This window comes from Rhyacophila brunnea, unplaced genomic scaffold, assembly GCF_057557595.1.
Source record: "Rhyacophila brunnea isolate RB1 unplaced genomic scaffold, BYU_Rbru_1.0 scaffold_2, whole genome shotgun sequence".
Classification (NCBI taxonomy): Eukaryota; Metazoa; Arthropoda; class Insecta; order Trichoptera; family Rhyacophilidae; genus Rhyacophila; species Rhyacophila brunnea.
Window position 1 is genome coordinate 16032351 of NW_028232859.1, and position 23490 is coordinate 16055840.

The following is a 23490-nucleotide window of genomic DNA, read 5'->3' on the forward strand; positions in this document are numbered from 1 at the left end:
GTAATAATAATGATCTCTTATTTAATTTAAATCATAACACTGTCAAAGTGTATAAAATATGGGGTGACCAAAAAATGATATCTTCTAATATACGTAAATGTTACTAAATTCAATTTGTTAATCAGGTGTTTGGTGGAAAACATTGCAACCAATATGATGGATAGCCACGATATAAACTTAATAATAATATATTAATAACGTTTTAACCTGAAATTGTCCGAGAGGATGTTGAAATACATATCTACCTACATCTTTATTTCATGTGCTATCCAAAAAACATTATTAATGAATAGTATTTATTTTGAATATGTAAGACCTATTACATAACTATTTAAAAAAAAATGGGTACATATTGTTTAATTCTAATGCATATTTTAAAAAAAAATTAATATAGTGATGTCTGTTTATTATAAAAGAAAGTGACTTTTTATTAAAAGAAATGAAAATATAATTAATTATATTTTCATTTCTTTTAAAATGGAATTCTACCAAGTAAATGCTAACTCAATTAATGACTTTTTATTACTTACCCGATTAGTTTAATTAATTTAGTCTGACACTTTTACAAACAAGTAACGCAACTTTACTTTTAGTTGGTAGGTACAATAATAATTAATTAATAAAAGCCAATGCAAGAAATAATTTATACTCATAAAAAATGGTCACCCATAGATTTTTTTTATTCAAAGCTAGCGATCGCAGAGAACAAGACAAAAAAAACTGCCGACTTTATCGAATCAATCACCCAGGGCTGTCGAAGACGTCTTACTTGTTTTTATGATAAATTGTTTTTAATTGTGTGCAATTTGGCGGGAAAATATAATATATACAGTTGCTTACCATTCGGTTATCCCATGAGCTGGGTTTTGTTTACTCTTTTGCTGACATCCTACAGTTTTATCTGACATTATAAAAGTCACACAGTACAACAGTGTTTAAATCTAATATGTAATTGCACCGGTTTAATTAAAAACTATAACGAAATTAACATTTTAATGATTTACAGATTTTCCTATGTTATATCAACTTAATAGCAATTTTAATGAGACCAGATACATATTACGATATATCCAAAATACACATCATCAGATAATGTGTGAAATATTTTGATAAGCAAAAAAATAAGAACAATACAAAAATAACATAACATAATCAGCTAGTCTTTTCATAATTATTTTAGATGAATGTTGTATGCCGTTTGACGCTTGGAAGTATGTAATTATTCCATCTGTACAGTAAGCTATTTTTAACTTTAAATTTTTTGACAGCCCTGTATTCGTTCGGCGGGCTTCAGGTTACGTCGCATACATGTTATGTTTGAAGGGAATAATAATAATGATATTCGTTCGACCGAGAATTGTAATTAATAATTATTGCGTTTCTTAAAATAAATCCCCGATGGTTAGAGGTTTTTGAGGTTAGACTGAATTAAAATGACGTCCTTTCAACGCTGAGGTTTATTTCTGACTAAACTATGAATGACCTTGTTCCTGTTCAGCTGAGTCTTAAATTTACGTGCTTTTATTTATACATACATATTTGGATTTGATGCAGTTTATTGAAGAAATGGGTTCAAATAATATATACCTACCTGTATGTTGATAGATTTTTAATACAGATCATTTCTAGAAGAGACATTATTTTTTTGTCATTGGAAGTCCATTATACGGAAAATGTTACTGATAAAAAACCTACCTACCTACCAAGAATCTAATTACTATGGTAGTTAAATTAAACATACCTATATATTTAATTCAATTAATTTATATACAAGTGATTGATATATGTACATAATATGAATATAAATAAATAATTTATGTTCAAATTAATTAAATAAAAAAATCCACACGCAATATACAAACTTAAAACGATAAAATACATTTAAGTGGGTAAGTATCTCGATTTCTCAAAAACGTCACTTCGTTAAGGGGACGCTCTACAGAATTGCCCTTGAGAATTGAAAATATGATTTTTTTACATGTGGTCCGGAATTGTTGCTCTACTGGTAATATGCAAAGGTCGCCGACAATGCTTTGGTCTAAAGTAATAATAATGATCTCTTATTTAATTTAAATCATAACACTGTCAAAGTGTATAAAATATGGGGTGACCAAAAAATGATATCTTCTAATATACGTAAATGTTACTAAATTCAATTTGTTAATCAGGTGTTTGGTGGAAAACATTGCAACCAATATGATGGATAGCCACGATATAAACTTAATAATAATATATTAATAACGTTTTAACCTGAAATTGTCCGAGAGGATGTTGAAATACATATCTACCTACATCTTTATTTCATGTGCTATCCAAAAAACATTATTAATGAATAGTATTTATTTTGAATATGTAAGACCTATTACATAACTATTTAAAAAAAAAATGGGTACATATTGTTTAATTCTAATGCATATTTAAAAAAAAAATTAATATAGTGATGTCTGTTTATTATAAAAGAAAGTGACTTTTTATTAAAAGAAATGAAAATATAATTAATTATATTTTCATTTCTTTTAAAATGGAATTCTACCAAGTAAATGCTAACTCAATTAATGACTTTTTATTACTTACCCGATTAGTTTAATTAATTTAGTCTGACACTTTTACAAACAAGTAACGCAACTTTACTTTTAGTTGGTAGGTACAATAATTATTAATTAATAAAAGCCAATGCAAGAAATAATTTATACTCATAAAAAATGGTCACCCATAGATTTTTTTTATTCAAAGCTAGCGATCGCAGAGAACAAGACAAAAAAAACTGCCGACTTTATCGAATCAATCACCCAGGGCTGTCGAAGACGTCTTACTTGTTTTTATGATAAATTGTTTTTAATTGTGTGCAATTTGGCGGGAAAATATAATATATACAGTTGCTTACCATTCGGTTATCCCATGAGCTGGGTTTTGTTTACTCTTTTGCTGACATCCTACAGTTTTATCTGATATTATAAAAGTCACACAGTACAACAGTGTTTAAATCTAATATGTAATTGCACCGGTTTAATTAAAAACTATAACGAAATTAACATTTTAATGATTTACAGATTTTCCTATGTTATATCAACTTAATAGCAATTTTAATGAGACCAGATACATATTACGATATATCCAAAATACACATCATCAGATAATGTGTGAAATATTTTGATAAGCAAAAAAATAAGAACAATACAAAAATAACATAACATAATCAGCTAGTCTTTTCATAATTATTTTAGATGAATGTTGTATGCCGTTTGACGCTTGGAAGTATGTAATTATTCCATCTGTACAGTAAGCTATTTTTAACTTAAAATTTTTTGACAGCCCTGTATTCGTTCGGCGGGCTTCAGGTTACGTCGCATACATGTTATGTTTGAAGGGAATAATAATAATGATATTCGTTCGACCGAGAATTGTAATTAATAATTATTGCGTTTCTTAAAATAAATCCCCGATGGTTAGAGGTTTTTGAGGTTAGACTGAATTAAAATGACGTCCTTTCAACGCTGAGGTTTATTTCTGACTAAACTATGAATGACCTTGTTCCTGTTCAGCTGAGTCTTAAATTTACGTGCTTTTATTTATACATACATATTTGGATTTGATGCAGTTTATTGAAGAAATGGGTTCAAATAATATATACCTACCTGTATGTTGATAGATTTTTAATACAGATCATTTCTAGAAGAGACATTATTTTTTTGTCATTGGAAGTCCATTATACGGAAAATGTTACTGATAAAAAACCTACCTACCTACCAAGAATCTAATTACTATGGTAGTTAAATTAAACATACCTATATATTTAATTCAATTAATTTATATACAAGTGATTGATATATGTACATAATATGAATATAAATAAATAATTTATGTTCAAATTAATTAAATAAAAAAATCCACACGCAATATACAAACTTAAAACGATAAAATACATTTAAGTGGGTAAGTATCTCGATTTCTCAAAAACGTCACTTCGTTAAGGGGACGCTCTACAGAATTGCCCTTGAGAATTGAAAATATGATTTTTTTACATGTGGTCCGGAATTGTTGCTCTACTGGTAATATGCAAAGGTCGCCGACAATGCTTTGGTCTAAAGTAATAATAATGATCTCTTATTTAATTTAAATCATAACACTGTCAAAGTGTATAAAATATGGGGTGACCAAAAAATGATATCTTCTAATATACGTAAATGTTACTAAATTCAATTTGTTAATCAGGTGTTTGGTGGAAAACATTGCAACCAATATGATGGATAGCCACGATATAAACTTAATAATAATATATTAATAACGTTTTAACCTGAAATTGTCCGAGAGGATGTTGAAATACATATCTACCTACATCTTTATTTCATGTGCTATCCAAAAAACATTATTAATGAATAGTATTTATTTTGAATATGTAAGACCTATTACATAACTATTTAAAAAAAAAATGGGTACATATTGTTTAATTCTAATGCATATTTAAAAAAAAAATTAATATAGTGATGTCTGTTTATTATAAAAGAAAGTGACTTTTTATTAAAAGAAATGAAAATATAATTAATTATATTTTCATTTCTTTTAAAATGGAATTCTACCAAGTAAATGCTAACTCAATTAATGACTTTTTATTACTTACCCGATTAGTTTAATTAATTTAGTCTGACACTTTTACAAACAAGTAACGCAACTTTACTTTTAGTTGGTAGGTACAATAATTATTAATTAATAAAAGCCAATGCAAGAAATAATTTATACTCATAAAAAATGGTCACCCATAGATTTTTTTTATTCAAAGCTAGCGATCGCAGAGAACAAGACAAAAAAAACTGCCGACTTTATCGAATCAATCACCCAGGGCTGTCGAAGACGTCTTACTTGTTTTTATGATAAATTGTTTTTAATTGTGTGCAATTTGGCGGGAAAATATAATATATACAGTTGCTTACCATTCGGTTATCCCATGAGCTGGGTTTTGTTTACTCTTTTGCTGACATCCTACAGTTTTATCTGATATTATAAAAGTCACACAGTACAACAGTGTTTAAATCTAATATGTAATTGCACCGGTTTAATTAAAAACTATAACGAAATTAACATTTTAATGATTTACAGATTTTCCTATGTTATATCAACTTAATAGCAATTTTAATGAGACCAGATACATATTACGATATATCCAAAATACACATCATCAGATAATGTGTGAAATATTTTGATAAGCAAAAAAATAAGAACAATACAAAAATAACATAACATAATCAGCTAGTCTTTTCATAATTATTTTAGATGAATGTTGTATGCCGTTTGACGCTTGGAAGTATGTAATTATTCCATCTGTACAGTAAGCTATTTTTAACTTAAAATTTTTTGACAGCCCTGTATTCGTTCGGCGGGCTTCAGGTTACGTCGCATACATGTTATGTTTGAAGGGAATAATAATAATGATATTCGTTCGACCGAGAATTGTAATTAATAATTATTGCGTTTCTTAAAATAAATCCCCGATGGTTAGAGGTTTTTGAGGTTAGACTGAATTAAAATGACGTCCTTTCAACGCTGAGGTTTATTTCTGACTAAACTATGAATGACCTTGTTCCTGTTCAGCTGAGTCTTAACAAATTCATAACGCGTTCCATTTTTCTTAACTATAAATCTAACCATAAAATGAATTTAAATAAATTTTACAGACACGTAGCCTAACTACTGTTCTTCGATAATTTACTAAATTACTATGATCGTGCACATTTTAGAGGAAACACTGTCGGGTTCAAAATAAATACTTAAATCTCATAAGCTTTAACAATATAAATACATACTATGTTATTTCTTACTTTCAAAACAAACAGTAGTAGGTACACTGTAGGTAGGATCAACCTGCAGAATATATTTTTTTTAAATGGCGACATTTTAGTAGACTATAATAATATAATAGTCATGCATTTACGAGAAAGTGACAATAACAAAATGTCAATATGTACGAGTAGAAAATATCGGGTAAAACGAAATACCTTTTAAAATGTCATAAAGGGGAATAATTAAGCAGTTTAACGTAAAACAGATGGGGGTGTTGGCTGCTATGGCGTTTTTAAAAAGGTCCAATTTTGTACTTACTTACTGCTCGGTAGGATAGAATAAACGATAAATTATTAATACTTAGGGAAAGATTACCATTTGGATAAGGCTTCTAAACCACTTCTATCGGCTTGTTCTCGTCTGTAGAGTATCATCGACACCCTTATATTCTGGCTTAGAGTAGGTACCCAGCATTGTAGACACGGTGATTTTTCAGTGATAAGCGGCTACACAGAACGTCTTTGGATAACATCTCTCAACCGTTTTGCTTAGAATATAACACTCGTTTTATTTTGTAAAATGTTTGACAGTTTTTCATATCATCAAAAAATAGAATTGAAACTACATGTTTGCAAACACATTATTTTTTTGGCGAACCGACAATTTTGTGTAGGAATGAGTGAGATTCAACCATCCCGATTTGGGCGAGATCGTCTCGGAACGGAAGGCCCTCTGGAATCCTGGTTGAATCACATTTCGCGACACAAAATGTTTGTTAATTATAGAAATACTACTGATCAATATCACCCCAGTCATTAAAATAATTCATTCTTTCGCATACAACTCTCACCATTTTTGCATCCGTTCTACCTACTCATAAGTTTTATGATTTTGTCGATATTGACCTCGAAGACAATATGTTATTGTTTCAGGTGACAAAATGGTAATTTCTTCTACTATTAAACTGAATGCATATAATTAACCTTGAATCTGCAAGTTTTTCGGCCTATAAATGACGTTCTGATTCTGAAGAAGCTATTTTAATTTTTTTTTTTTTACATACCGTGAACATTACAAATTACAAATTTAAAACGTTCACAACATGACATTTAAAAACAAAGAAACAGTGAGTAAAAGGTACAAAATTATAAATAAAATATTAATTATAAAGCATGGAAGCAATTTTGCCGGTATGTTACCAATTTTTCCTCGGATAGGCAGTAGTGGTGAGGCAGAAATATTGGACTCCCATGTAAAAATCATTCAGTGTAGGTACATAAAAAATCAATCCAAAATCAAATTCGAGAGGTAATTTTTTCAGCACGTCCTTCCCAAAACATTTTTTTCTGTTCGAAATCGAGAGTTTTCCTCCAATCCAATCGTCTTTTCCGCCGAGAACTTTCTTTAACTTTACTTTCAAATTTTATGTCAGATATCCGTGCAATTTATTTTTAATATACATATATACTGATATATAATATATTATATTCATTTTTGTGAACGGTATCCAAGTATAATATTATAGTGAATATACATAATTTGAAAATACCTCATATAAGTACCTACTAGAAAAAAATCTTCTTTTTTTAACACGACGCCAATTTCCTTCACGAATTACGGACATCCTATCTAATTACGACTAAATTAACTAGTAGTCATTAAATCAAACGCTTATCAAATTGAGTTATGTTTGTCTATCAGTTTTTGTGATTTTTAATCAAGGTAGGTATCAATTAAATGCCCTTCTAGTCTAGTGGGTGACTTTTCGAATTATGTGTTCAATATTATAAAGAAAGTTACATTCTCAAATGTTGAGAATTATTCGTTGAATAAAAGAAATAGTTTATTAATTATATTATTATAAAACATTAAATTTCTTTACAACTACCGGGCTGAGATTTAGGCCCCCTTGTCGGGCAGAACTCTTACGAATCTTGCGATGAAGTAGTTTTGCCACTGACTGACATATTATTAATAGGATGCGATGGTCGGTTAATTTTGAGTGAAGAAGTAAGTTTTATTACATTACATAAAATATTTCGATTCCTGCTTCGGGCTATATGTCCCGTAATTGTCTTAAAGATAGTTGACAACACTATGTAGGAAATTGATACACTTTTGCTTTCATCTTACGGATATACCTACCTAACCATTATTTTGAGCTATCTGTATTTTTGTCGAACAATTAAACTTTCTGCTACCGACAATTTAAAATGTTTATTTTAATATTCGTCACTTTAGTTAATTCAGTACAAACGACGTTTGGATCAGATTTAAAAGCTGTGTCGCACGCAATGAAATGTATGGCGCGTGTTTGTCGCGAACCGGAAGGAAGCTAGCGTCGCGATTGGTGGAGCGGGAGCTGACTCGCTTCGCGCTTTTGAGCACACTCTTCCACATCCGCCGGATGCTGTCGGCTCCGTAATAACACACATCAACTCTTCCAATGGCGAATGGAATGCTGCCAGTCATCAACATCATCAGCGCCACTTGTCAAGGGTAATATATCCAGCAGATGATACGGCACTATCACTTCAGAAGGTGATATCGTTGTCAATACAAAGCAGACCGCAGAAATTAGACAAAAAAAAATTTACCCACTGATTCACTCCACGCGTCTAATCCACAATTTTAACGTAGTCCACGGCATGGCTATTTGTAATCGTTTATAGGTCATCATATCAAATAGGCAAGTATATTTATGTAAAATATTAATTTTATCAGTTGCAGATAGTATGCTTATCGAGGCTCGGTTGCCAGGACGTTCATTAAGGGTTCTCTTTGATAATTATCCGCTAGGTGGAGCCAAGAATTTTCATACACAGCTTAAATACAAATACTACACGATAAATTCTAATGGATTTAAGTTTTGTACTATTCCATTTGAGTTAACAAAATTTAAATCCATTAGAATTTAAATTCAAATTCCATCAAGTACGTTCGGTCGATAGTATCAATACTACACGATAAGTTAAAACAATCGACAGAAACAATGAGTAGTAATCAATCCGCGTTCTTTATGACACAATGGTAATTTATTCGGGCCAATAGATATTATGTTAAATGATCCTTATTTATATTGGTTTTTCAAGATAACAGTTAAATAATCGTTTAGTAACAAGTCTTCGCCATTGTTTTCTCTACAAATTGTAAGGTGATCAATGCCTATTTTGTCTGACTAAATTGCAACCAGCAAAGTTTCCATGTATACATTATAATATAGTTAAGCCTAACAAGATAGAGCTTAAGAATAACATAAATATAAAGAAATTACATAAGAAAATTACATGAGAAAAATGAGGAAGAATAATGAATAATTAAATTATACACAAAAAAGTAACAAAAAATATATATGAATAAGTATATATATATCTATTTATACAAAATTTTGGAGATAGCGCGTTTAAATGAAACAGGTGAATTATTAAAAGGATCAACGATGGAGAAATGAAATACATATTATAATTTAAACAAGCGCGCCGAATAAATATATTTATTTAAACAAATTTATTATTTTCTATTCATTAAAATGTATTCGACACTCATTTTTGAAGATATCATAATTAAGTGTATCAATAGAGAACGTGAAATAAACTTGTTTATCGTTTGGTGATATGTATGTTGGTACCTACGACCTTTTATTCCTCGGCGTTACATCCCAGGGTGAGAGCACAAGCGCCCTCCACTGAGTCCTATCCGTTGCTAGTCCTCTCTAGTTTCCAGACATTCTAATCCTGATTCAGTCCTTATCCACACAGTCATACAAATTCTCTCATTCTTGTCCTCTCTCTAGTAAGGTTGCTTCTGGAGGACCTGGTCAGGATCGTTTGTACCACATACATTGCAGCCTAAAAAAAGATTTGGCGTTCTATTATGATGTCTAGTTAATGGTTAAGTTTTCTTATATATGCCCCATTTTCTAAAGTTGGACAAAATATTCTGCGTGTACATAGTCATATCAATTTTACCCAAAGCAATTTTAAATCTAACCGACAACGTCGAATTTTTCCGACAAATTTGTTTTTAATCTTTGCGCACGTAGGTAATATAAGCGAATAGGTTTTTGATTTTTAAAACGATTTACTATGGCTTACTTATTGTGTGTTATCCCTACAATCGCTAAATTCAGTATGGAGTTTCCACGTGACATTATCGTCAATCACGAAGCGACAAACTGTGGTGACGGTAAAAATACCGCCATTGTCATACATTTTTTGTCAATAGCGTTTATCGTAATGATACGGTCGGCTGTTGCATGGAAAGACGAATGTGTTACCTTTCATTAGGTCAGTGAAAGATAACCTGCGGTAAATGGACGACCTATTAGAAATTAGAACACAACATGTGAATATCCCACGTGGATTATACATATTTATAACGTTTTTTAGTACGTGTTTAAGAAAGAAAAGTCATTTTACCGACTCAAATGTATAAATTATCTGTTAACCGATTTAATCATGTTCTTCTACTTCGTGTCGGGTGTCTTATAATGGCTACAGGGCATCGCTCAGAAGTTAGCGGATGCAACACCATTTCCTACCAACTCCTGAAGACACATAAACCTCCCTTTATACTTACACAATATATGCTAACAGGTCATAGCGCAACGAGATCTTACCTGATGAGGTTCAACCTGGCAGAAGGCGATAGATATTCATATTATAGCACAAACTACAATACAACATTCTATATCACAGAAGCAATGTGGTGGACCTCCAGCAATAAATATGGCGAATTAAACACCTACATCACCCGACCGTAGTTCTTAATGACAATATACGATCCTATGAACATCATACTGGCCTACACGGAGAATTTTGTTTTTACGAGAAATGGGTGTTAGCCACTTGTTCAACCTATTAAGTTCCTTCTCTGACACTAAAACACATTGAAAAATAATATGTGTATTTACCAAACCCATGATTCAAACTTGGGACCCATGCCATTATACACCGACGCATCAGCTACTAATAGGTACATAACAAAATAGTCGATCACACTTCATTACATTTTTAATACAAGTAATCACCAATTATGACATGTAAATGGTTGCATGTAAATAATTGTAAGTATACATTATAGCCGTTAACAGTAAAGATTCGAATAACAGATGCCAGAGTAGCATTGAGACCTGCATTCACCGAATAGTAATTTACATGTAACCGATTCGCAGTCGTTGAGGTTTTTCATGTTCGGCACCCGAGACTGGCCACAGAAAGAGGAGCCTTACCCATTATTCGATCCTACCCACAAAGGCAAAGTTCGCTTCCTATGCAGGGACACAATAATTATTCTTCTGGATTTTTACCTGTATGAAATGGAGTTTCGCAATTTCTTCTCTCTGAAGAGCTGCAGTTGGCATTGACAAATCGAAGCGTAGTTCCAGAAAGTAGATACTCTTTGGTGACTATGCTCAGTCACCCAACCACGATTTAAGCAAAAGTATTCTAAATTCTTAAAAAATATTTTCACATCAAATTGTAGTGGAAGAAATATTTGTGTCTTTGTATTATTTATTTTTTGCCATGGAAATTTATAAAACCAATTTACATAATTAAATCGAAATTCTGCTGACAGTGTACATTTTGTACAACTGTAATCCGTAATTTAAAAAACTTTAAACAAGTTCGCAACGTTATAGGTAATACGTTGTATAATATGTGTACACTTAAGCACTCGAATGGAAATTAGTTATGGAATTTAGGGAAAAATATTAGGTCACTCCATAACTTATGTGGTACAAGTTTAATCCAAAATATGTTTTCAATTATTGTTTAAAATTTATTACCATTTTTAAAATTCATTGACGATAGATAGGTATCTCTCGATTTTGAGCTGAAAAATACATCGAGTCCCCTTGTATGTTGACTGCGGAAAAGATGGTGATCCGATGGCACCAGGTCAGGAGACCTGTTTTCTACCTCGTTATTTATATCTCGAAAAGGTTTCGATCCACTAAATTACAGAATACGCTTTACCTTTACAATAATAACTTGTGTATACAATGAATATTGTGATAGTCTGGAAAAAATGGGACGGAAGTGCTGTTTTTTTAATTTGTTTGTATAATTGAAATTGTATGCTTATATACCAATCCGAATGACTCACGGTTTTAGTTTTACTTCACCAAATTTGATTATTATCTATGGAATTAAAGGTGAGGATAAACACGTACACAAATACGTGAATGGTTAATACGTAAAAACCACTAAGTAGGTATAGTGAATCATTTTGTAATTAACATTAAATTTAAGTAATTATTTATAATGTACAGTGGCATGCCCAGATGCTAACCTAACCGATACGATCATAATATATTTTTCTATGAACTAAATTATAACATGGGTATATTATAATCGTAACTGCACTTGTAAAATACGACTCTTAACAAAAACTAAATGTGATAAATATCAAATATTCACATATTAGGTACCAAGTTAAACTTGAAGCTTGGATTTGTTATGGGTGAAGGTAAACTGTTATATTATTATTTAGACGAAAAATCAAGTAACGTCGCAAAATCAGTACAATAAGTAAACAATGCAAAAGCCGCAACATGCGACATATTTGCCATGGTTGCACTGAAATAAAAATGCTCTGTGCCAGTGTTACTTTCACGCGTATTACAAACTTTTATAGGCACAATGAATAATTATTATATAGAATATTTTGATGAAAAACAAAAATTACTTACAGGAGATACTTAGGTACCTATGTCATTATAAAAAACAACGTCAAAACAGGTCACCAATGTGTCAACATACAGGATATTAATTTATCCCATGGCTACCGATTCAACCGCACTAAACCTTATCGAATCGCCATCAAGTCTTGTCATACATTAACCTCATAAGACTCATTCTCATTATTTATTTTGTTATGACCTCTACAATCCGATGTGGATCTTGGCCGCCTCCTGATAAGGTTTCGTAACATATTCTTTTTTTAACGTGAAATGGTCGGCCCATTGTCTGGCTCCAAACACACGTTGAAAAACAAGATGTGATTTTGCCAGATGATTCGAACCCAATGACTTTACAGGTCGATACGTTACCGATCGGTCCTTCGAAGTTTTTTTTTTGTATGAGTTATGAGCGATTGTGTGTTAATGATCACTAATTAGCCGATCGATCTCGGTCCATCATACATAAGTCAGAAATGTAACCTATATAATGGACATAATTAATAGTCACTCTTTATTTCGACTAACACGATTTTCATGTTTTCATCGGTGTAACTGGTGTAAGCAAAATATTGATAACTTTACTGTTTCAAATTTTCAATGGCAAATTTGGCGTTCTGCCAACAACGATTGGAAGAATGAAAATATCAAATCTTTATAACTCTCTCGTTCGTTGGCTTTTCAAAACGACGAAGGAATTAGCTAATTTATATTTGCCAATATGAATTTGTTAAGTCTAACATATTTATACAGAAACATATAATTAGGTAGGTAGATAAATTACAGTAGTAGTGCGTTTATGCAGTGTGTATGGTCATTTTGAAATTATTATGATTTGAATTGACCCAATTGTGTAATGACGACCAATTACAAAAAAGAAAATCACACACTTTTTAGCATCTTCTATTCGATCTCAATGCCATGCCGTGTTATATTGTGTAATTATTTTTTGTTGAGTTTCTCGTGGAAATGCACAGGATTATTTGATTTGATTTGTCAAATTATGTACATACATCGCCTGCAAGTATGTTTATAACAAAATACGTTGTTTTCTTTTTCTTCTTGGAACTACAACCCAGTGAGACTCATGGCTCATCTATCATGTGCCATATTAGCATTATCAATAAGAAGTAGGTACTCACCTAATAATAATTGATGTTCATGTAAGAAGAGTGTTAAAATACACAGGTACCTACTTAATATGTGTTATTTCATTCACGAGTAGGACGTATTTAGGTATTTTTTTGTTAGATGTATGCATAGAATCACAAAGGATTTTCTTATGCAAATGGCGATCACGAAGCGTTTCTTGCCATAAATAGGTACGTATGGGTTGCATGCCGTTTGTTCTGTCATCTCTAAACGCTAAACGTATTAATTATAATTTTATTATTACAATTCTCCCATCGGAAATCAAAATATTATTAATAGCGACCGACATGTTTCTGCCTACATAAATTAAACGAACATTTCGAGTAGTATATAAGATTACTTATAAATAATTGAAGGTTAGTTAGTCATATGTACTATGTATTTCATAACATAATAATAGCAAACATAGGAAACAATATAATATTAAAGCTTGTGATTTCTAGACTATTTATTATTTCTTGAGATTCGAGAATTCTCGAAATCAAAAATGTTAAATTGTTCTCGAGAATTCGAAATTAGTATTTTGATATCTCGGAAATTCTCAAGATTCTCAATAATTTGACATTATTACAAAATTCAATCAATTAAAAAAGATTACCGACCGATGTATCTATAGTCTAAGTTAATGTATATATAGTCTTAAAAAAATCCGTTCCGATTGAAAGTCGAGACTTTTAACCGTGATATTTAAGAAATTCCGTTTTGTATGAAAGTCAAGAGATTTAATTCCGGTTACAATCGGCAGCTTACATAGATAGCCTATTGACAATTTCAATTTCTCGACAATCTCATTGATGATTTCTCGAAAATTCTCATAATTTCGAAAATGATTTTCACACCTCTACTGAATCTACACTATACACTATAATTATTATATACTTAACATAAACAATATGGTATAAAATAATATTACTTAAGTACCAACATAATAAATATTATTATCAAATATTTTTAACATGTATCGGAATAATCGCAAGATTACTTTTATAGTATAAAAGTCAAAAAGCAATAACGAATAAAACAGAAATTTTTAAGTCAATTGAAACTGTGTTCATTTTTTTTGTTACTCACTTTCTGACACACTTCTGACTGAATTTATCTAAGTGGTTTGTATACTTATGAAGGCAGTGTGAATTATGTGCCTTGCTGAAATTAGACATAATTATCCAACAGTTATTTTACGATGATTCAAAGTGGAGATAGTTGAAATGCTACTTTACCTGTAAGTGAAGGATAATTACGTCAATCTTTACGTAACATGATGAATACTCGTTCTTCCACCTTTATAATCCTTCATAAATGATGTGTAAAATACCTTACCGAGCCCTTACATTATACATTATTATTTTATATAATGTATAACTCTTAAGGGGGAGAGGCATGCCAACAGAGAAAAGTTATACACATTTATATTTTTATAAAAATCGATGTTTTTTTTTAAATAAATATAAAAAATATTAAAACGATGAATTAGTCAAAAATCTAAACGATGAAAAATTGAAAACTTAATAAACTAAATTTTAAAAATAAATATGACCATAAAATATAATGTAATAATAAGATGTGACCCTGCAACGAATTCAAATTCTATTACATTTTTTTACAATTGTAAGTTTATCTTTAAATTTAAAAATAAATAAAAAATCTTTTTAATGTTTTCAGGTACATATTAATTAATGAATACAGTTGAAATTGTGAATTATCGAAAAAAGAATTCGATTGCAAGCTTCAAATTTTTCCGCTAGGTTCTCTGTTGGCGTACCTCTCCCCCTTAACTCTACCACAACATGACTCACACAATTCGATGTTTGTTTGAAACTCTCCCAACATTTCACTAATTCAATGTTTTTTTTCTTTTGTTTACAGGTGAGTTAAAATGCCTCTCATTGCCTCAAGGCACTCGTCCCCCACGTTCTGGGGGATCTTGGGACTACCAGGGTCCTCTTACGCCTCCTTTACATTCACCTGGAAGTGATACAGGTAAGCACAGTTCAAAACTGTACAGAGTTCCAAACACTGCCATCTGTGTATAAATAGAACCTTAGTTTATTTAACATTTCATCCGTGTTTCAAACCACTAACTTGAATATACGACAGTTATTTTTATTAATCCATCCAACAGATGGCAGTGGTTCGTAGTGCATTGCACGTATTGTTTTACTTCAATTTATTATCATAATAATAAAACTATTGAGTGCTGGTATTTCTGTACTTTCGCTGGCCTTCAATATGTATAATATTATATCAATACACGTTACTATTGCTATGTTCTTCATGTACCTCTCATTTAATGAATGGCTATACAAATTATTTCATCATTCTTCATTAATTTTATGATTGCGCAGTATAATGTTTGATTAGTTTCTGCGCACTGATAAGCAAGCATGTATTTAGATTTTAGATAAGTACTGTTATTTGAAAAAAAATCATGTACAGTACTAAATAAAATAATAATAAAGCTAAACTAAACACTACCTACCTAATTGTATTTTTAAGCTAAGTGGAATTAAGTTTAATAATAATAATCCCTCCTGATTTTTCTCTTACTCGTTAGAAACCATTATACTTAATTTAACTAGTTAGGTATATTGATTTATTGTCATATTTTGTCAATCGTAACAAAAATATATACCTATTATATCTTTTTGTTCATTTCCAACCAAATCATGTAGACCAGGGGTCAGCAACATTGTTGCCACGAAGAGCGGAATACAAATTTTGAACATAGCCGGGGGCGCATAAGATATACATATTATATACTTTTCTTCAATGCATGATAACTATTGAAAATCCCAATAGAACTTAAAATCTTGATATAACCCCGAAAATCACAGATGCATTAATAATAATATGGAGTTCTATAAATTAAACACCATATTAATCAATCAATTAATATGTATTTAAGAGAAGATACACTGACACATATCGACATAAATGAACATAAAAAATAATATAAGTATAACTAATATTTCAAGCTTTAAAATAAAAAAAATACAAATACTAAAAAAGTTAAACAATAAACCAAGATTCAAATTTTCAACATTATTAATATGTATTTTAAAATGGGTGTTCGTATAATTAAATGTACATACATATATTTATATAAATGCTATCCAAAAAAATTCAATGCGACACAATATGGCACTGTAAATCTTCAGCTAACTTATATAGTCAGGTACATAATTAGAATTACCTGTCCTTAAGCAATTATTCAAGTGAGGGTCTGTGAGTCTTAAGGCTATACCTCAGTTCTAAAAATATCGTGGCTAGGCGATGCGCGGATTGCGGGTCGCGGGTGCAAATGACGCAAGCCGAACGAAATATAATTTGTCATATAAATTCAACATGCGTCCATTTAATGTTCTGTTTATTGTTCTATTAGTAACAATAATAATATATTCATTGACATGTTTTCTTTTTAAAGTACCTAAATGGGTACTAACGTTTTTAGTCATCTTTACACGATTTAAGAATTAATACCCCCGTCGCCATCACGAAACAAATTGACGTATTCACACCTCGACGTTCGGTCTCCGAGTGCCAGTGAGTCCAAAATTTCGTCGCGCCTATAGTTGAAAATTATTTGCCGTTTCACTGAAGTATCGCCTTAATTGATATTTTGATTTTAAGTATTTCATATTAGAAAACAGACTCGCAAGAATAAGTCGTATCACAGTATGAAGATACTTTTTAAGGCACATTGTCCAAAATTCTCTTATTATACTAATTCTATATACATATTATATTCTATAATATATTAACTATTCTCTTTGACAAAATTCCAAAACATTTTTTCAAATTTTAAATTTTAAATTTCAAAACTACTTCTTTTAGCTGTTCCCAATTATTATGGAGAATTTTATTTTCTATAATACACATTATCATTAATCGTTAAATTGTTGTATCTGTATTTATCTATACTCTATGTCTATATATATAGTATATATTATTATAAGTAATATTAGGTGTCTAAGTATAAAAATATAATTACGGTTTTATAACAATATATCGATCCTCTCCTTACGCGTGCATAAGTTATTAATAATTCGAATCCCTCCCGACGTTATTGTTTTATTATGGTATCGTCGGACTCCGCCCTGTGTGACCTGCCCTCCGCCATCTGGTGTCGGTGGCAGGTGGCGGCACCCCGATTAATGCTGTTATGACCCTTTCAGGGAGCAAGTTTTAATAGTCGTTTGACGTTGAAGTTCGCGGGTATCTATTGATTTGGATAGGTTCTAAAATATGTCATACTCTAAATCAGTGTTTTCCAAAGTTATCCTGGAGCGATCCAAGGGGGTCGTAGTAACTCGAAAGCTATTGACAGCACAAGAATTATTGTTCGTACACTTTACATGTTGGTAGCTAAATTCGTAGTGATTACTATATTTTTCAACAATTAAGTAAACATTGTGCAAAAGTTTTAAATTACATTTCATATTTAGTAAAACGTGGGTTTAACGCAATGACATTATTATGTGTCAACTATTAATAATTAATTAATTAAACTATAAATAATTAATCGCGATGATTTAAGAATGCTGCTGACAAAAACAGAGCTAGACATCATAAAGTGGTTAGTCTTAATTTTTATTGTGTATGGTTCTTTTTAAGAGCGTACTTCAGTGAAACGGCAAATAATTTTCAACAGTAGGTAAGACGAAATTTCTCACTAGTCGCCAATCGGAGACCGACGTCGAGGTGTCCGCACGTTGATTTATTTTGTCATGGCATCGGATGAAAATATTCTTAAATCGTGTAAAGATGACTAAAAACTTTACGAATGTACTTTAAAAAAGAAAACATGTCAATGAATATACATACTATTATTATTAGTAATATAACAATAAACATAACATTAAATGTACGCATGTTGGATTTTTATGACAAATTATATTTCGTTCGGCACGCGTCATTTGCACAATCCGCGCATCGCCTAGCCACGACCTTTTTAGACCATGCCTCAACTGAAGTATAGCCTTAAATTGGTTGATTTTAATTAACAATTATTAAACGTCTGACCGTCCCGAGTTTCGACTAGACCCCATTATACTAAATGTAGAAGTAAGGCGGCGAGGTATGCTAAGTAAGTTTGGGAATCTCCCATGTAAATAATAAAATTGTCCTTAGCTGTCTGAGATGTGATGTAGTAGTATTGTCAACTCGTTCAACAAAGTCACATTTGTCATACATAATAGGCTTATTACAATAAATGTAACATTTAAGTAATGGCCCCACCAAACAACACCTGACCCGCACCCGGTCTTAATCAGGTGTATCACAGGACCCTAGAAATAGTTACCCAAGACTGTATGACAGGTCTCATTCGCTAAAGTGTGCTGTAACTAAATTTACATGACTATGTTAAGAGTGTCCATCGGAGAGAACAGCACATATACTAAAAAATAAAAATATTACTAAATAACAAAAGCTAATACAAAACTGCCGAACAATCTAAGTAAAAAGGTCTTCTTGTTGACTATGTTGCTATCAAGTCCAATTATTAGTGGAAGTAATTCGCAACGAAAGACTGGGGATGGAGAGGAGACAATAAGGAGAAACCTTTATCCAGTTCCTAGTGCTTATTTTATACAATGCACCCAATTTAATAAAGACCAGACCGGTGTAGTACGTTCTCAATTGAGATCAGTCTATCAACTTTCCACCAAGAATTGACAGTTAACACCATTGACCTTATATTATAACCAATAGGTTCATTCAGCTTAGATTACGTAGCATTAGGATGGTGGACTGTTAAGTTGTGAAGAAGTCATCTATTTTATATTTTGTTTCGTTTCCACTTCATAAAATATTAAATGGTCGAAAAAAATTATGGATAGGTAAGGGTCCTCAGAAATGATTAATATTCTTCCTAACGTGATTTCACTCTTCTGATGCGTTATAGACACGCATTCCTTCCACGCATTAAATATATCTTTTGTTACCTGTTCAATACGATATTATTTTTTTATTCTTTCCTTTTATTTTGTCTCTTTTCTTCCACGCACCCTGCTTCCTAATCTCGTGTCATTTCAAAACGACAGACATTAATGTAGTGATGCACAACCATTGATTATTATGTATTGGAAATCTCGGTTTGCCCAAATCATAACTTGACAGGATTAGGCACTTCATTATTGCATCATTTTTTATATATTTTTTGTTTGGGTAACCTCCATCCAATATATCGTCACCGTTTTAGCAAAACCATCTATGTGTCACTTTTATCAAAAATGACTTTTAAATACCACGTCATTCCTTATTTTTTTCTCTATAGGCCAGTAAAATGATCTATGTGTTGGGTAAACTCGCTCCGAAGTTATTTCAAAAAATAAAAAACAGCTATGTGTAAGGTTCAAAAACCACGGTTCACAAAAACAACTATGTGTATATTATAGTAACATATAAGTAAGATGGTATTTTGATATCGAGAGTGTAATGTTTTTTTACAGTTTGGCTACACATTGTTTGTTTCTATGTTATATGCTATGCATTATGGTCTTGCACGACGGTTTGAAAGATGCTTTCTCAAAAAGAGAGACAGGAAATATTCAATAATTTCTGGAAGATGCCTACATGGTCAATAGGGTATAGGCGAGAATTAATTTAAAAGTTGGATAAACAACTACAAACGCCTCGATGACAGTGGCCAATTGAAAGCAACAATGACAAGTAATAAGAATCTGACTGAAGATAAATAATTGGTAGTGCAACCAAAAATCAAAACGGAGAGATTTGTGGAAAAATGTTACATTATGGTTGGATCTAATTCCAAAGTTCCCACCCATTATTGCAGAGAAAATACCTCCAGGGTGTATGTGGAATCGTGTTTCCGATCCAAAATACAAATGCATGATGAATATAAAAAATGGTCTCTGGAAAATGGTCATAAAGCAGCTGAATATACTCCAGTATATTTACCACCAAAAAATCAGTATCCACCAACCACGTAAAGATCAGTGTGCCATCACTGCCATCTGCTGTAGTTATAAAATGAAGAATGTTTCAGAAATGGAATACAATAGCCACATTATTAAAAAAAAAAAAGATGCTAGAAGACCAAAAATGAAATGAAGGAGAGTACCAGAAGTATTACTGGACGGTTAGTAATCACAATGGATCTCCAAAGTGTGCTGCTATGTCCAAAACACAGGCACAAATGTATTATAAACAAAAGCTGCAACTACACAATTTCACCATATACATTCTTCATAATGTATCTTCTAATGAATTTGTCTCATCTCATCGAAAGCAGGACAATACAATGAAATAATTCTAATATCGGATGGGTGTGGATATCAAAACCGAAATAAATTATTCGCTACTGCTCTAAGTTATATCTTTAGAGAGAAAAAACATCGAGATTCAACAGCTTTTATAATATATATAATGAATCATTGCCAATATCACAGTCGAAATACATACATCTTCAGGAATTAAAAAGTGTAATAGAGAAAGATCACCACTATTTCTACGATAACCTAACATTTAAACCTGCTAATAGAAAGTAAACGAACTTATAAATATAATATCATCTCACTATTGCATTAATAATTAATAAAATGATATTGCAATTTATCACTAACGCACTATGTATATTTCAACTATTATTTATGTAACAGTTTTTCATGAATTTATTATTATTCACATTTTGATGAATAAATTAAACTATGTGTATTTACAAAACGGTCAAAACAACTTATGTGACATCACAAACTGTATTTTTATTATTTTTGTATTAAAAATAAAAGATTTTTGTAAACAAAATAATAATCTTAGACCATTTTCTGATTATAATAAAGCATTCTTCATAATTTTAATGTTTAAATGTAACATTATTTTTTTATTCAGTTTTATCCTTCTCCTGCACAATTTGAGAAAGTGCACATAGATGGTTTTGCTAAAACGGTGACGATAGTTGAATCTAAATAATTGTAACCATGACAATATCTCAATAATTACATGTTTTCTAACTGTTTTATTAGAATCCAATCGAGAAGACTGATTTTTGCTATACAATTGAATGAATCAGCTGCTGTTTTCAGATTTTATGATTTAATATAATTAAACAATTCGTCTCCGCGTTTCTAAATTGTTGAACCGGGAAAATTAGTCTTTTGAATTATTGTCATCAGCTATACTTAAGGCTCTTCAGATGAGGCACGGTCTAAAAAAATCGTGACAAGGCGATGCGCGGATTGAGCAAATGACGCGAGCCGAACGAAATATAATTTGTCATCAAAATTCAACATGCGTCCTTTTAATGTTATGTTTATTATTATATTCGTAATAATAATAGTATATTCATTGACATGTTTTCTTTTTCAAGTACATGCGTAACGTTTTTTAGTCATCTTTACACGATTTAAGAATATATTCCTCCGACGCTATCACAAAACAAATTATCGTACTCACACCTCGACTGTCAGTCTCCGATTGGCGACGACTGCGAAATTTCGTTCCACATACTGTTGAAAATTATTTGCCGTTTCACTTATGTACGCTCTTAACATTATGTAGATTTGATTTATGTTGTAGGCCACATTTTATTTATCGACCACATTTACCACATCGTATACCTATATTTGGAATAACTCAAAATAATAAACAATACTTACAACTGCGGTGAATTTTTTAAAAACCCTAAGTTAGTCGTTCGAATAAATAAATCTAACTTATTTGGATTTACATAGTACCTATGTTATAATTTCACGATAATGCTTTTATTTAGAGCCAAAAAGCTTGCTTTTAAGCGTAAAAGTTCTAAGCTTTTTATCTCTTACTTACCTCAAAGTCTCTTGCTTACCTTTCGAAAGTCTTTCGAACGCTTTTACAGTTGAAAATAAGATTGTTAAAAAATAGCATTTGTTCAATACAGTGGTGATTTATCAATCCACATGGACTAGTGGTTCTCATTTTATTACTACGGCGATATCAATTTGTAGGATGTTCTATTGCTCACCATACAATTTCTTCCCAACACTCTGTTCAATCGCTACGCCATGGTGTACGCCTGAGAGGTTATGGAGACGTGACAAAAATCGTGTAGCTACGCTCATTTCTTACATATATAGGAACGGAAATTAAGTCATAAATCTGATGTAGACTCCGTACATAATATCTGCGATAAAGGAATAGAAGTAGAGCGCGTTGATTTTTTCTTATCGCATATAGAAAAGTCTCGAAGCAAGGAAACCTATCATTATGACCGTGAATCTGCGTATTGAATTAAGATTCTTTGGAATCGTTTAAATATTAAAATTAGTCCATTTTTAAAACCTCTGACACAAACTATTTAACACCACATTTTTATTCTCACTAGTGTTCAAATTTAAAAAATCATCCGTATACACTTGTTCATCATGACTGAATCAAAAAAGGGGGGCTGAATGTCCACATTTTCTCGGATCACGAGCCGCGAGACCACTTTAAGCCATTGAATAAATAAATCAGGGTATTTATTCCCTGCCCAATCGGAATTTGTATTGTATAATAGGTCTACCTACGTCCTCTCTTAACCGATGACGAGATGAAGTATGTTAAAGTCCTTTGATATTCCGGAATTATTGCGGTTACCTTCCTTTCACCAGTCAGTCAAAACTTAAAAGTGACAGAATCGACAACCAGTTTGTATTAAGATAGGTAAAAATAACCTCACAGATTATCCATATTTTTTTACAATGTTAGAGATCACATGCGTAGATAGCAGTACTATTATAATTACCTACTGTAGAAAGAGTGTCACCTCGCAGTTAAAATTAATTAAATAAAACATGCTTATTTGTGTATTATTCATGTATCTATATTTTATTATATATATTATGAATGTTATTATATAGTTATATTATGAAAAACAGAAAGCTGAGGTAAATACCATATTT

General features: G+C 31.3%; 1 protein-coding gene across 6 annotated transcripts in view; it reads left to right on the forward strand.

The window, feature by feature from the left end:
- raskol (Ras GTPase-activating protein raskol) overlaps window positions 1-23490 on the forward strand; it is a 287813-nt gene that overhangs the window by 177158 nt on the left and 87165 nt on the right. For 2 of the 6 annotated variants that reach the window (XM_085947505.1, XM_085947504.1), the window contains exon 3: window positions 15476-15589. The exons of the other annotated variants lie outside the window; for them this stretch is intronic. In XM_085947505.1, coding sequence (XP_085803631.1) covers window positions 15476-15589 — 114 coding nt within the window. The remainder of the gene's footprint in view (window positions 1-15475; window positions 15590-23490) is intronic. 6 annotated transcript variants of the gene reach the window in all.